The following is a 16,744-nucleotide window of genomic DNA, read 5'->3' as shown; positions in this document are numbered from 1 at the left end:
TAACACTGAGTATTGACTGTATCACACCATCACATAAACGGATGCTCCTTCAAATATGACACACAGAGGTTGATTTTTATTAAAACTTCAATATAAACAACTCATCATTTCACATGTGGTGGAAATGACAGTGTTTTGTGAATGTTCAAGTTGACAAAAATGACTACACTATCATTCAAAAGTTTAATGGTTTGATGGTTTTAAAATATCTTTTACGCTCACCAAGGCTGCATTTATTAGGTCAAAAACACAGTGAAAACAGTAATATTGTGAAATATTATTGTAATGCAAAATAACATTTTTCAATTTTAATATGTTAAAATGTAAATCTGAATTTTCAGTGGCCATTACTCCAGTGTCGCATGAAATCATTCTAATATGCTGATTTGGTTCTCAAGAACCATTTCTTATTATTTTCAATGTTTAAAAAAAAAAACAGTTGTGCTGATTAATATTTCTGTGGAAACCATGACACATTTTTTTCAGGATTCTTTGATGAATGGATAGTTCAAAAGAACAGCATTCATTTGAAATAGAATTCCTTGGTAATTTTATAAATGTCTTCACTGTCACTTGATCAATTTAATGCATCCTTTCTGAATAAAACTTTTATTAAACTTAAACTTATTAAACCGTTATTTCAGTGCTGACTGTGGCATTTGGCTTGTCCTGACCGGTTGTGTAGACCTCCCCCATAAACCTCAGGCAGAAAGAGGTCCATTCATCTGGAATAAGACAACAATGACAGAAAGGCTTTCTTGTTGGTCCGGTCTTGGAGAACAAACCAAATGAGAAAAATTCTGGAAACTAATCAAGAAAAAAAAAACACATTTTAACTGATATTTGTGAGTTTATATAAGTTCTGTGGTATGAATGAGAGTTTTATCCATTAGATTTTCTTGTAGCAGTTCAACAGTAATCCAATGATTTTTTAAATGGTACTGGACCTGTGTAAGCAATCCCCTGTCCACCCTAAATTTAACCATGAACCAGAAGACCATTCCTGCAAAGAGGGTCTTCAGCACGGAAAAGAGACCACCAATACCTACATATGCCATGTACTTAACCGGAGGACAAGAGCATAGAGGAAACCAGTTCAAAACTGCAAAACAACAACAAAAACGAAGTGAGTGAGACATTGAACTGCATACATTTGTGACTGTTAAATTATTAACACACGCTTTTGTGATCAATCAAAAATGACCATATACTGACACACCCTGTTGACCTTCATGACATCACCCTGTACACTGTGGTCATCGCTATGGAGATGAAAGAGCAGGACGATGAATCACAAAGACTGTGAATCATCCCCTGCTCTTTCCATGAAGGCTTTCAGAGCACTATCACAGTAATCATGCTCGCACAAGACAGATCGAAAAGAAATGTAATTAAAACTGCTAAGAGGCATAATGGTGTTTGGAAAGCAACGGAAGAAGCTGTCAAAGACTGCCTTTTTTTAAGAGGAAGCAGAAGGGTAGTCAAGAACCCATTAGATCTACATTGAAATAACAGTTTAAGAAAACTGAATACTGGGTTTTTTATTAATATTTATAGACAAGTTTACAATATTTTATTTTTTATGTTTTATACATAGAAGTTGAGATTTTCACTATAAACCAAAAGTAACAAAAAAAAATGGATAATATGTATATAACAAAATATAACATCAAATAAAATGTCCACAACAGACGGATCTGAACCCTTGAAGGGAACAGCATACTGCTCGATCTCCTTACTGAAGAATAGAGCTCCCCTGGGGTATGCCAAAATAGCAAGCAAATTAACACGAGTACAGATTTCCATCCTGAGAACTATTCTCCTTCACTCCTTTGGGAGTCAGCTGCTAAATAAAGCTTACGAATCATGATCAAGATAGTATTAATAGAATGAAATGCTGAGATTTTTTTATTTTATAAATACTTAAAATCACCTCTTTTTAATTCTAGTGCCGACAACTGGCAGAGGTTTATGCCCAAACTTCTTCCTTATTCTTCTGAGACTGGCACTGTCAGCAAAGCCATGGCTGACTGCCACATTGCATCATGGCCACATCCTCCCTGATGAAGAAGACAAGACAGCTGAACAAAAGCCAAGACATCAACTACTTTACTGAGGACATGCAATGGGCCTGATGCAAACAATCTGCTATAGCTCTCTTAAATATCTCTATATCCGATTAAAACAGCAAGAAATACGATAACAATTTGATAGAGTGCTAATGAAATACTACATAATATGGACCATAATTTTCTTCATATTCACTTCATGCTGTCTGCTCCTCTTACACTGGAATTTATATGAAGTCTTAATGTAAATAAAAAGTGTTTCAGAATAATTTTTTTAATCAAAAAAAATAAAATAAAAAAACTGTCACTTTTGCAATCAAGTTTCTCATTAGCATGAAATCCCAGGATATGAGAGTTCTTCGCATTATTCTTGAGCAGCTTGCAACTGTGGATTCCCAAAGCTTAATTTAAGCACTGCTTTAAACCTAGATCAAACCAAACTTTGAGAGCTCATATTCAATAAATCAATCAAATTCCAGTGGACCCTTAATATAGATCTGCAAACATGATGAGTTGTTGCTCACCTCAGGTCCCGTGTTGATGGTTAAAAAGCTCTCCACAGCAGTGAGTGTTCCTGTGAAAGCCAGGCAGAGGAGTTGTCAGGCATCTGCTGCTGTGCAGGCACGTTTGCCCACAGCAGCGCTTCAAAGGAGAATAACAGACACTCACATCCTGTAAATACTGAGCGCCTTTGCCTTTGTCACTGATACTTCCCACTAATTGGAATGAGATTAAAGAAACCGACAGCACAAGGGCTGTGTGAAGCAAAGGTAAAAGGGCACACACAGGGCAAATATCACAGTAACGTATGTATGTTTTACCATTAGAACACTGATGCAAAGCACACCTCTAAACCTGTTAAGATTTTTTTCTCTAATGGAGTTTCCCTGTACTGTAGATCAGAAGTAGTCACATTAAGTCATATATATAATATTACTAATAATAAATGATTATGATGTAATTTTTTAAACAATCAATTATTTTAAATTATTTTAATAATAATAAAACATCTTTACAGACATCTTTATCTGCTGGTGTTGAATCAAATCCACAGCTTCCAATGATACACCATTCTCCTGAGCTTTACTGTGGTAGTTCCGTCTAAAAAAACTAAAAAAAAAAAAAAAAACAAGAATCAAAAAGATCTGTGTTACTATGTAAACATTTTGGGTCAGGCTTTTTAAGAAATTAATATTTTTATTTAGCAAGGATGCATTAAATTGACATAAAAATTCATTTCAAATATTACAAAAGATTTATTTTTCAAATAAATGCTTTTAAAGCATTAACGAATCCTGAAAAAATGTATCAGGATTTCCACAAAAATATTAAGTAGCACACAACTGATAGTAATAAGAAATGTTTCCTGAGCACCAAATCAGCATGTTAGAATGATTTCTGAAGGATCATTTGACACTTAAAACTGGAGTAATGACTGCTGAAAATTCCGCTTTGCCACCACAGGAATAAATTACTTTTAAAACATATTTCACAATATTACTGTTTTTACTGGATTTCTGACCAAATAAATGCAGCCTTGGTGAGCATAAGAGACTTCTTTCAAACACTTAAAAAAAAATCTTACAGACCTCAAACCTTTGAATGGAATCTCTTTAAAAAGTAGATTATAGAGCAAGAAAACTGTGTTGAAAGAATATCATTAACTACCTATGGTTCTCCACAGATATCAATGCAGTGGGCCACATTCTCTATGCAGGCTTTCACCACGGTCTCTCCATAGAATCTGTACTGTTGAGAGAAGACAACTATGCACCATGGCATTTCACAGTCAACAGTTCTCTCAGAATAACACAACTCCATTTATCATTTTTTGTCATAGAGCTATCATTGGCCTATGGATGCGTCGGGACAGGTGTGAATGCACAGATGTGTAAACTGACCCCTTCCTGTGCTTTTTTACAATAGTCTTACACTCTTTGTGGATTTACTGGTCCCACGCAGTTGAGCACAATGATGCCTTGTTTGCACATGATGGCCAATGACTCTGTCTCGGTTACATCTGTTACAATAACCTCCACACACTTCAGCTCTGGTTTACCTGCAGACAAATGATGGAATGTCAGAGACAGATGGATCTCTCTTCTCTAACAGCTCAAATGCTGCAAATTATTACATTTTATGTAATGCATAGATAGATAGACAGATAGATAGATAGATAGATTTAAAATCCTTGATTATCAGTACAGCCTATTCCAGATGATGATGGGATTGTCCAAACATTATGCCTTTAATCAACAATATTCTCAAACCCTGTAATCCCATTTGATAATCTCAACAGACAAAATCTGCTGAAGCTCAACTAATACTATGAGCTCACTGCCTCATGTCTAGCCATGACAATTCAATCTAGGCCTATACCTAATACAAACTATGACCTATCATCCATAACATATGTGCATTGTATTTATATCATTTAAAATATATATAATTTACACTATAGAAAAGCATATGTGGTATTTTAGGGTACCATGATACATTTTATTACTATGTTACTACAAACTCACACGTATGTCTAGCAATACACATGTACAACGTAGGCTAGGCTATGTAAAAAAAAAAAAATCGTTTTGTGGCGCTGCTTGTAAATATTTACTAATCGGTTACTATTATTTTTTCTGTTCTATTTCATTATTTATATTATTTGTGGCATGGGCACTTCAATGTTAAATACAATAACGCTGAAAACTGAAAAGTACAAATGGGTGAATGGGTGCTGCCTGAATGGGTGCTTTTTTGCAGTCGGTCGCGGTTTCGTCCGGCTACAGCCCATTGTAACGTCCCTCCGGGCAACACGTCCGCGCAACCTCCTACAAACTGAGCGGTGAAGCCGGTCGCTCCGAACACTATTGGCTATGATACGCTACGGTCTTTTGCTTGACGATGTGAGCGTCGCCATTGTGTCTGTGATCTGCGCGCGAAGCAAACACAGAGACGAGGTCAGAGCGGCCGCTGCTGCTCCTCTGCTGTCACTGTACAGCATCAGTGCAAAATACAGGCGTTTAGTGCATCAATTTGTGTTTCTGATAAGTGTAGCTAAACCATAAATCCCACTGTTTGTGGGTGCAAATTCCAGAAACTGTCACACAATGAAGTAGAGACATCTCGTGCTGGAAAGTTGATATTACCACAACAGTTACACAGAGGAGGGTGCAAGTATATTTTGTAACCATTAACATGTGAAAGCAAATATATGTATATACCTAGCAATAAATTACATTTGAATGTCAGTTGATAAATTGTAAGATTGCAGCCTGTTAGTGACTGAATTAAACACTGATTTGAAGAAATCATAGTCAGACCACTTCTGAAAATGCTTCTATTTATCAATTTACAACAATTTAAAACAATTTTCTATTTATGAATACATTTTTATTACAAACTATTATATTCAGACCTTTGGCCCCAACTGTTAAGTTTTTTTTTTTTTGATGATTCACATATTGTAAAATTAAATTAAGCAATATGAATGAATTATTTCAATACATAGCCTACTTTGCATTAGTCGCATTTCAAATTCAAGCATATTGTTCATTTGGCAAGGCTATAATGATCATGAAAATGCCTCTTAATCAGGCCTGTGTCACTATAATATTTTTTTTTGCTCTGTGCATCTTAAAGTTTCAATTGTTAGAGAAGTTGCTATTGGATTCTGAAATGAAATGAGCTGAGTCAGTCTGTGGGTGTGTGTGGGTTTCCAAAGAGAAATGCTCCTACTTCACCATGGGTTTTATTATGTGTGCCGATTCCATTTACTGTTGCGTCATCTTCTCTTCCATTCAGAGGACCAATCCAATATTATTATTGACAGAGCTACAGCATAAACCATAAACCACTTTCAATATATAAAAAACACATTTCCAGCCATAATTCAGAGATCATGTATACTATTTGGGGGGAAAAAACAGAAACACATAACAAAACAGGGTTCTGGTTCTGAGCATATTAAAATATTTAAAATTAAAATATTCCCCCTATTATTCATAACACAAAAACTCACACTCACTTTGATTGCTGAACACAAATCATATTTGTAAAAAAAAAACTGATTGATTGCTGTCTTTTTATAATTGCTGTACAATTATAAAATTTTCATATATGCTGTCCATAAAAGAAGTGCTGGAGCAACACTGATCTTACATAATCAAGTCAGAACGATCAATCATCATTATTCTACTATTCAGCCTTTTAATGTGCTATGTCAATTATAAAACCATTTGGTAAGTAAATATCCCATAGTTAAAGCAATAATGCACCCAAAAATGAAAACTTACTGAAAATTGACTTGCTCTCAGGCCATCGAAAATTTACATGAGTTTGTCTCTTCATCAGAATAGATTTGGAGAAATGTAGCATTACATCATTTGCTCACCAGTGGATCCTCTGCAGTGAATGATCATCTCTAGTCCATCAATTAATGTCTTGCGAAGTGAAAAGCTGCGTGTTTGTAAGAAACAAATTCATCAAGACGTTTTTAACTTCAAACAGTTGCTTAAAATTTGAGTCCTCTATCCATAAAATTGCTTTCTCGGTTAATATGTGTTGTTTAAAATTGAAACTCCTGAATGATGGATTTGTTTCTTATTACAAATCCATCATTTGTTATAAGAAACAAATTATGGATTTGTTATCATTTCACTTTTCAGCTTTTCATTTCACAAGATGTTAATTGATGGATTGGAGTCGTGTGAATTACTTATGAATTACTGTGATGTTTTTTTTTTTTTATCAGCTGTTCAGACTCTTATTTTGCCAGCTCCCATTCACTGCAGAGGATCCATCTGTAAGCAAGTGAAGTAATACTACATTTCTCCAAATCTGTTCTGATGAAGAAACAAACTCATCTACATCTCGGATGGACTGAAGGGTAGTAAATTATCAGCTAATTTTCATATTTGAGTGAACTATTCCTTTAACATCCACCAATTTATGCGTATTTTTGTTCATACTGTATGAATTTCAGTGATTATAGCGTTAATGAAAAGTTCCAATTCAAAATAAAAACATAAATACAAAGATAATCGTGGCATGTAGTGTCTTGGAGTACTAAAATGTACAAAAAAACAAAATTACTGGCTCCAAAGGCAGTTATTTCAATGTTACAGTTACTGATTCAAAGAATGGCAGTGGTATATTAAGACTATCTGTAATAAGTGGTATATTAGGATTATCTGTAATATTCGGTTTTGTTTTTGTACCAATATTAAATATTTTATACAAATTAATTTATGCATTAGGAAGCCCTGTGTAATTTGTATAGACTCACTAAAGCAGTATTTATTAAGGCCAGTCTGGTAATGTGCATTAGTGCATATTATCTCAAGAGAAATACTGTTGTTTATCATCGGAAATGATAATATAAAGAAAGAGTTCCACTTAAGTTAGCCATAAAATAGCTGCTATGATCCATCAGAAGAGAGCCACTGTGCGAGAGCGTCCACTCCTCGTCGTAAAGGTCCAAAGTAAAAGTCCACGTTTTGCAAGAAGTCGACACACACATTTGAGTATGCCTCTCCAACAAGACAATAAAGAGCAGTCCCACCCATGCTAATCACGACGGTAACCAGACACAAGATGAGAAGGATGAGGCAAGAGTTTCTGGCCGACTCATCTGTATGCATGAGAAAGATGAGGTTTGATCAGTCTCACATTAATGCAGAACAGAAATGCGAATACTTAAAGGCCCTGTGTGAATATTTGTTTACAATCATACCTTGATCGAAAGCATCGTCTGTCTCTCTAAAGCGGACTCTGCGTATGGTTGAGTCTTTTAGTGGCAAGGCATTCTCGTAGACTCTCTTCTTTAAAATGGAGACTAAGCCATTTGAGGGAAACCTCTACAGAAATATCAGAAATAAAGTTTGAAATTAATAAAATACAAAATTTGATGCATAAATTATTTTTAAGAATCATGTACATGGCAAATTATGTAATAACAACCAATAACCACTAGGGGTCAGCATGTGCAATATCATAATGAACTGAACTGCATTATTGTGATCAGACTTTAAAGGGATACTTGGGAAAAAGTAGTACACTTTTAAAAAGAGTACTTATGGAAATTATCCTAAAGAATATACTTAAGTGCGAACTAAATGGTATATTTTTAGACACATAACTGCATGTTATTAACAATTAAATGAAAATGTACTACTTAAAATTTATATTAAATGTATTTAAATTTATCAGTGCTTTTTAACCCACTTAAGTGGTACTTAAGTACATCGTTATATGTAATTTCATAATTATTTCTACAATTATAACAAGTGTACTTACATAAAGCATGCCAAAAAAATATTAAAACAGTGATCTAAAATCAAAAATTAATTTTACTAAGTGCACCTTTTAAAGGTGTACTTAAGTGTTAAGAAAGTGTTTATTTCATATATTTTTTTAAATATACTTTTAAGATTTGAAGCACACTTCAAGTGCAAATTCAATTCATTTCGGCGCACTTCTTTTTCACAAGGGATAGTTCACCTAAAATAAATATTCTGTTATCATTTGCTTATTCAAAATCTACTTGTATGATCTACTTTCTTCTGTAGAACACAAAATAAAATATTTTGTCAAATGTATCCGTGTTTTTTTTTTCATCCTCACAGAGGTGTTTTGTTTTGGACCCAGCTGACTTTCATTGTATTGACAAAAACAGCTGAAACGTTTTTTTAAAAATATTTTCTTTTGTGTTCCACAGAAGAAAGTCAGTCATACAGATTTGGAATGCTTTTCTTTAAAGTCATTCATTATGTTTGTTTTTCTAATATGCCTCATAGTATATCATGATGTGAAAATGAGTTTTGTTGTTGTTGTTGTTGTTGTTGTGTGTCAAATCAGTCCAAGTCAAATCAGAGGCCAAAACAAAATAGCTTCAAATCTGTATAAAATAACTGTGTTTAACAAACAAACAAATAATGTAATCATCATTCAGTTGTTGTGTTTGTTGATTGAAAAAGTCAGTAACTTTGACACAGTTCTGGAGAAGGTTTATGCAGTTGGAGTGTTATTTAAGACAACCACACCCAATAGCTTTGAGAAACCATACACTCCCTGAACGCTTCTTTATAAAATTCCTGCAGCTGGCTGCCATAACGCTGTGGATGACATCACACTATTTTGCTTTCATGAAACCCTGTGGCTAAGAAATGTGGCCTGAGAATTGAAAGAAAGTCCCATTAGACATTTTACAAAGTCATAAAAATTCAATTTGAGGACCAAGATTAATACATTGCATATTTAGGCCCTGAGGAATACAAATCGTTCAGTAAGCGAATGGTTTGGAAAGACTGCAGCAGACGGATGGTGTCTCAGCATGCTTATTTTTTCTAAGGGCAGATGGTAATATGTAAGAGATTAAAATTACTCCTACAGCGTCTTAACTCTTGTACCTGAATATGGTTGGCCAGCTCATCCACAGGAACCTGGCCATCAACGACTGTGTCATCCTGCAGCTCCTCATTCCAGCACTCATCCTCCTCAAGACCTTCCTCGTCCTCTTCCTCCTCCTCATTCAATTCACAGTCCTCTTCTGGCTCCTGTTCAGCTCCCAGCCATGAGCAGTCGTCTGCCCGGGTTTCTCTCTCGGTTGAGTTCACTGAAGCTTGTTCTGATTTTGATCTTCTGTGTTCTGACACAAGGGTTGGGCTGTTGTGTAGTCTTATGTCGTCCATGTTCTGCAATAACAGACTGCTTTAATCTGACTCACAGAAACATAAACTGCACTGGTGGATAATAAAACAATTGTAATGTTTTACCTTTTCCAAAAAGAGGTTAGGTCTGAAAGAGGAGAAGTAGAATTTGTCAAATTCATTTCAGTATTATAACTCTGCTGTTGTTAAATAATATACATAATGATTTATTATTTGCTACATTTATAATCCGTATGTAATATTTATATAATATGTACATCTAAATATTTAATTTATATATTTTTTTTAAAGTCATGCTATAAAATGTAAAAAAAAATAGATATATTATTTGAGATTTTATATATTTTTTTTTTAAAGTGATGCTATAAAATGTAAAAAAAAATATATATATTATTTGAGATTTTATATATATATATATATATATATATATATATATCTCTCAAATAATATATCTATTTTTTACATTTTATAGAATTACTTTTTTTTTTTACATACTTTTATTTTACATTAATATACCTTAGCTTCTCAAGGCTCTTTTACAAAGTAAAAACAATATATATTTACTGTTTTTTTGATCAAATAAATTCAACCTTTGTGAGCATAAGAGACTACTTTCAAAAACATAAAAAAATTACTTTTAAACCAACTTAAAAACTTTTAAACTGTAAGATTCTATATAACTGGTATGTATATATACCATATATACAAGTGTGTGTGATTAATAAAATATATTATTTATTTTTTTAATAATGTAAAAAATATTATTTGTAAATATTTTACGTATAAATATATACGCACCTTTAAACATAACTTTTTACAAAGTAAAATGTATTTTTTAAAAGTAAATACAATAGGGAACAGGTCAAAACACTCTTAAACAAGTCAAAAAAGAATGAAGAAAAGTACAAATTCATGTCATTTTTGATGTTTTTCCCTATAAATCAGTTTAACTTGATGGGGCTTGATGAGGCCTGCTACTGCTGTGGATAAATATTTTAGGAAGGGAAAAATGCTGTAATCATCATTATTCTCTGCTTGCTTGGAGAGTTCTCGTCTACACACAGTCTCACCTCTGGTGTGTACTGCAGATATGACTCAACAGTTCCATATGCTCTCTCTCTCTGTCAGTTCCATTAGAGTTTAAAGGAGAGTTACTTTCGGTTTGGACGATGATTTTCCTCTGGGACTCTGAAACCAAACATATGGATTTTGACTGCGTCTCATTTTCTGTCACACATATACAGTATGTACTCACAGAACATGTGGAAAGCAATATAAAAACATACATACTTAGACATAGTTCCTGATATTTCACGAAAAAAAAACTTTGTACCAAAAAAGCTACAGCTATGTGACATTCTTCAGGTTTCGTTTTTCCACAGTCAGGTCATGTTGACAGTTAAATTAGATAAGAGGGGAGAGTCTGACCTCTGTACTTCAGTGATATTGGTGAAGTAACAGTCACATGTGGTCTGGGCAATGGAGTACAGTTGGGAAATGAGCAATTTCCTGAGATCAAACCATACCACTGCTGTTTATTTATGAAGGATGAAACTAGCAATTCAACTTACAACAGTATTGCCCTATTTACAACAGGAGTCTCATCCTTACAAGATAAAACAATGCTTTAGGAAATTATCTCACATGCAAACAATGTGACCTCCCCTGGTTCAAGTTACTTCAGGAAATATTTTTTCATATCATACATAATCATCTGGCATCCTTACCCCATTCCTCTTGTATGGAGGCCAGATTAGACAGCAGTCTTTCATGATACAGCTTCTCTAGCTGGAGAAACTCCACTGCCCACTGATCTGAAAAGCTCAATGTTTAAAGAAACCAACACAATGCTTAAAGAAACGAACACTTATATATATATACTGTATATACAGACATTTGTAATGTTACAAAATGCTGTTCTGAACTTTCTATACATCAAAGAATCCTGAAAAATGTTTCATGCTTTCCACAAAAAGTATTAAGCTGCAAAACATTTTGCAACATCGATAATACTAATTATAATAATAAATGTTTTTTGAACACCAAATCAGCATATTAGAATGATTTCTGAAGGATCATGTGACACTGAAGACTAGAGTAATGACTACTGTAAATTACATTTTAAACTATATTAAAATAGAAAACAATTGTTTAAAATTCGAATAATATTTCCACAATATTACTGTGTTTATTGTATTTATAGTGTAAGAGACTCAAAGCACGTTGTTTCAAAACATCAAAAAAAATTAATTTAACAAGACCATATGGTGACAATCATAAAATAAATCTTTCTTTTATTGTTTCAAATGACTTAAAAATCTATCAACATCCTTCCTTTTGTGCAACACCCTAAAAGTCAGCATGGAAAGACACACCCTAATGAGACTCTTTTGATTACGCTTGCCCTGGTCACTATGACAACAGCATCAACAGGGACCATTTAGTGATAGAAAGGAAAGTCAAAGAGGAAACAGACAGAAATCAGATGATTACAGTGGTGGATTTAATATGTAAAAAGGATACAGTCCTTTTCAAGGAAGTAGCCCTCTGCTATCTGTAATGGAAGGAAAATATGAGCAAGTAAAATATTACATCTCCTTACCACATTTATCTTCCAAAGACAGTTCATCAAGTGTTCAGCTGGTCGATCAAAGTCTATTTCCTGATAGACCTGAATCTAGAGTCTTGATTTCATTAGTTGTAGTGAAGAGCATCTTTAAAAGGACAGTTAACAGAATGAAACGATACTGCATGAACATGTGAACGGGTCTGACAGTGAGTGTGAACCAGAAAAGTCATGTGCAAAAAATAACTGCTCTATCTTTGCGCATCTAATGCATTCTCTTACATGGATCTTCTATATTTAGTGTAATGCAGGAAAATAAATAGTTTTCTCTTGTACTCTTGATTTTATCTAACAACAATAATCTCATTGAGGAGCAATTTGCTCCCCCTATTATAACGCTACAGGGAGATTAAAAAAACAACTCCAGTGAGCACATTTCAGTAGTTTGTCTTGTTAACAGATCTGATTTTAAATGTGCATGGTGTTTAGTCGATAAGTGTTGAAGCTTATTTACATGCAGGATGCCTGGAAATGCTGATAAAATATAGAAAAACAAGAATAGATTATTTTTGTACTACTTATATCATGTTTTGGCTTAATTTATTTAGGCAGTTTAAAACAGAAGCTTGTTTCTGACATAGGATACAAAAACAATTTACTAGAGTCTTGATTTCATTAGTTGTAGTGAAGAGCATCTTTAAAAGGACAGTTAACAGAATTAAACGATACTGCATGAACATGTGAACGGGTCTGACAGTGAGTGTGAACCAGAAAAGTCATGTGCAAAAAATAACTGCTCTATCTTTGCGCATCTAATGCATTCTCTTACATGGATCTTCTATATTTAGTGTAATGCAGGAAAATAAATAGTTTTCTCTTGTACTCTTGATTTTATCTAACAACAATAATCTCATTGAGGAGCAATTTGCTCCCCCTATTATAACTCTACAGGGAGATTAAAAAAACAACTCCAGTGAGCACATTTCAGTAGTTTGTCTTGTTAACAGATCTGATTTTAAATGTGCATGGTGTTTAGTCGATAAGTGTTGAAGCTTATTTACATGCAGGATGCCTGGAAATGCTGATAAAATATAGAAAAACAAGAATAGATTATTTTTGTACTACTTATATCATGTTTTGGCTTAATTTATTTAGGCAGTTTAAAACAGAAGCTTGTTTCTGTTTTTAAAAAAATTTAAGTTATTGCGACTTTCTATCTCACAATTCTTTTTTCTCACAATTTCAATTGCAAGATATGAGTTTACATCTCGCAATTCTGAGTCCATCACTCACAGTTCAGATTTTTTTTTCTCAGAATTCTTAGAATTCTCAGAGTTTACATCTTGCAATTCTGTTTATTTGTTAATTCTGACTTTTTTTCATAAAATTGCAAGTTAACATCTCTTTATGTTGTACTGACTTTATAGGTCACATTTCTAACTTTTTATCTTGCAATTCTGACTTTATATCTCAAAATACTGTGAGAAAAAAAAGTGCAAATTGTGAAATATAAAATCAGAACTGCACGAGTTCTGAAAGTCCAAGTTACCTTCTTTGTTGTTTTATTCCATGGCTGAAACAGGCTTCCACAGAAAGAGCTTAAAAGAATAAGATTACTGCTTTTATTTCCTTAAAATATCCCAAACAAGAGTAATCTAGCTAATCTAGGGAAATCTGTGTAATTTATTAGTGAAACATTTGTCAGGTTAACAGTACAGGCGTCATCCTTCTATTTTATTAACAATCCAGGTGTATCTGTAATCCAAAATGCATATATGCACACTTCTATTAAAAGACAACAAGTTTTTGTTTTGGTTGTGGGCTTTATGTGAGAGTAACCTTTTTAAACTCCCAGTGCACGCACCTGGTGTAAGGAATGAGGGAGGAGCATGTGATCATTGTGTTCAACGAGGGACTGCAGTGCAGCCAGAAGAGAAGGACTAGGCCCAGGTGGTGCAATCCCAGAGAGACTGCCTGTACAGAGATCACACCAGGAGTGAATTCAGGAACACTACTTATTGCTTCAGTAAATCAGTCAATCCAGTGATTCTTGAGCACATTTTTAACAAGTTTATGGTTAATGATTCTATTAAACTACTTAATATCGCATGTGACTAGCCAATACGTTTAAATGTAACCTTAAATAAACAGTCAGCCAAAATGACAATTCTGTCATTATTTACTCATCCTTATGTCATTCCAAACCTGAAAACTGAGATTTTTTTTTATGGAACACAAAATGATAATTTGAAAGAAATCTCAATCAACTCTTTTCCATACACCAATAGTTCATAGTGCTTCCTCGCAAGCTCCATTAAAAACACCATAAAAGTGATCAATATAACTTGTGTGTTATTTAAAATATTTTAAAAGGAGTCTCTTATGCTCACCAAGGCTGCATTTATGAACAAAAATACAGTAAAAACAGTAATATTATTAAATATAATAATTTAAAATAACTTTTCTATTTTAATATATTTTAAAATGTAATTTATTAATGCAAAATTTTCAGCAGCCATTACTCCATTCTTCAGTGTCACTTTGTGCAACAACTTTGTGCTGCTTAATTTTTGTGGAAGCAGTGATACATAATGTTTCAGGATTTGTTGATGAATAAAAAGTTCAAAAGAGCAGCATTTATTTGAAATAAAAATCTTTTATAACAAGGTAAAAGCTTTTACTGCTACTTTTGATGAATTAAATGCACCCTTGCTGAGTAAAAAAGTATTAATTAAGAAAAAAAAGTGATAATCTTATTGATTACTTTTGCAAGTCATATGGACCACTTCTACATATATATACACAGTATACAGTATATATATATATATACATACATACATATATATATCTACCTTTTGTGTTCCAAGAAAAATTTAAGTACTTCCATTCCAATTTTAGGATGAACTACAACTTAAGTATAAATTTTATTCATCAAGTAAACAATATGGTTAATCACAGCACCAGAATACTGAAATATTAAATGCTTACCATGATCTACAGAGCAGCTATGGCTCTTGATGTTTGTTGGAGACCTCTCTTCTGGGTTCCTGTTCTCAGAGTTGTGTTTAACAGCTTCCAAGTCCATAACCTCTGCCTCCTGCAGTTTGTTCTGTTTCTCATCAGAGGCTGTTAGGAAAGACGAAATGATGTCCTCTGCAGTCTGAGTTATTCTGCCCGTTTCCTTCCATCGTACAGACTTCCTCATCTCGGACTCCTCCATAACTGCAAGGCGATCACAAAGAAGATAGACGGTCATGAAAATGAATCTATATCTTCATCAGAATTCAAGAGGAAACATTTTAAAGACTTGATGTCAGTTTTTCAAATTCTTTACCCTGCTGTTCCTTATGCTGTTCATATTTGCCATCAGTGACAATGCAAAACATTTATCATAAAATGAATCTTTGAATCCAAAAGAATTCAGAGAAAACACAAGTAGGACAGGTTTGGTGTTGTTGGACATTTTTTCAAGCAGATCTTAGGCCTTATGTGAGGAAAAACTTGTGAAGCTGTCAAACAGGGTGTCCTAACAGCGAACCAATGCTCACTTCAGTTACTCCTGAAGCCGGCAGCAAGCACAAACTGACAGGTGTTATCAAAAACAAGAGCCAGTTATAGCAGCAATGCATAATTCATGGGATAGGGGCTCTTGTCTTTCACTCTGTCCAGGCATTTCGAAGGATGAGCAGTGAAACCAGAGACAGAGAGATGGAAAAAGGGTGGAGTGTGGATGAGTGTCCTTATTGTAAATAAAGTGTCACTGCCAGTGTGGTAACAGAACAGGGTGTATGATGAGCTGGAAAAGGCTGAAAGAATAGTCGAGATGTTTCTTGACATGACATGACCACAACTGGCCTGATCAGTGTCAAGATGAACCCTTATGAAAGCTGAACAGTGTGAACATATAACAACAGGCTGAGCAAATAATAAGATATGCTGAGATTGACACTGTACCTAATGCAGCAGGAGGGCAACAGTTTTGTTTGCACAAATTGTGCTGAAATATATAGTTTAAGTATTGAACAAATTATTTATTTAATATACTGTGCATACACACTTCCATTCATGGGATGTTTTTGAAAGAAGTCTCCGATGCTCTCTGATTTATTTGATAAAAAATACTGTAAAAACAGTAATATTGTGAACTATTATTACAATTTAAAATAACCGTTTTAAATTTTAATGTGACTTTCTTCATGTGACTTCAGACATGTGGCCAAGTATGGTTACCCATACTAGGAATTAGTGCTCTGCATTTAACCCATCCTTAGTGCACACACACAGCAGTGAACACACACACGGAGCAGTGGGCAGCCATTTATGCTGCGGCACCCGGGGAGCAGTTGGGGGTTCGGTGCCTTGCTCAAGGGCACCTCAGTCGTGGTATTAAAGGTGGAAGAGAGCACTGTACATTCACTCCCCCCACCTACAATCCCTGCCGG

General features: G+C 34.1%; 1 protein-coding gene and 1 pseudogene across 1 annotated transcript in view; both read right to left on the bottom strand.

Annotated features, from left to right (window-relative positions):
* Positions 1-1,096: 1,096 nt before the first annotated feature.
* Positions 1,097-5,070, bottom strand: LOC107719103 (saccharopine dehydrogenase-like oxidoreductase; annotated as a pseudogene).
* A 1,875-nt stretch (positions 5,071-6,945) lies between these two features.
* Positions 6,946-16,744, bottom strand: part of LOC107719106 (consortin-like) — a 12,412-nt gene continuing 2,613 nt past the window's right edge. Inside the window, exons 2-10 of the mRNA XM_016526441.1 lie at positions 15,291-15,524; positions 14,167-14,276; positions 12,260-12,290; positions 11,464-11,550; positions 10,807-10,924; positions 9,842-9,863; positions 9,476-9,760; positions 7,801-7,924; positions 6,946-7,698 (exon numbers count right to left, since the gene is read on the bottom strand). Of these exons, the coding sequence (XP_016381927.1) occupies positions 7,487-7,698; positions 7,801-7,924; positions 9,476-9,760; positions 9,842-9,863; positions 10,807-10,924; positions 11,464-11,550; positions 12,260-12,290; positions 14,167-14,276; positions 15,291-15,522 (1,221 nt within the window). The 5' untranslated portion in view covers positions 15,523-15,524 and the 3' untranslated portion in view covers positions 6,946-7,486. The remainder of the gene's footprint in view (positions 7,699-7,800; positions 7,925-9,475; positions 9,761-9,841; positions 9,864-10,806; positions 10,925-11,463; positions 11,551-12,259; positions 12,291-14,166; positions 14,277-15,290; positions 15,525-16,744) is intronic.

This window comes from Sinocyclocheilus rhinocerous, unplaced genomic scaffold (genome assembly GCF_001515625.1).
Source record: "Sinocyclocheilus rhinocerous isolate Xijiao unplaced genomic scaffold, SAMN03320098_v1.1 scaffold3470, whole genome shotgun sequence".
In the NCBI taxonomy this organism is placed as follows: domain Eukaryota; kingdom Metazoa; phylum Chordata; class Actinopteri; order Cypriniformes; family Cyprinidae; genus Sinocyclocheilus; species Sinocyclocheilus rhinocerous.
This window is presented reverse-complemented; position numbering and strand designations above follow the sequence as displayed.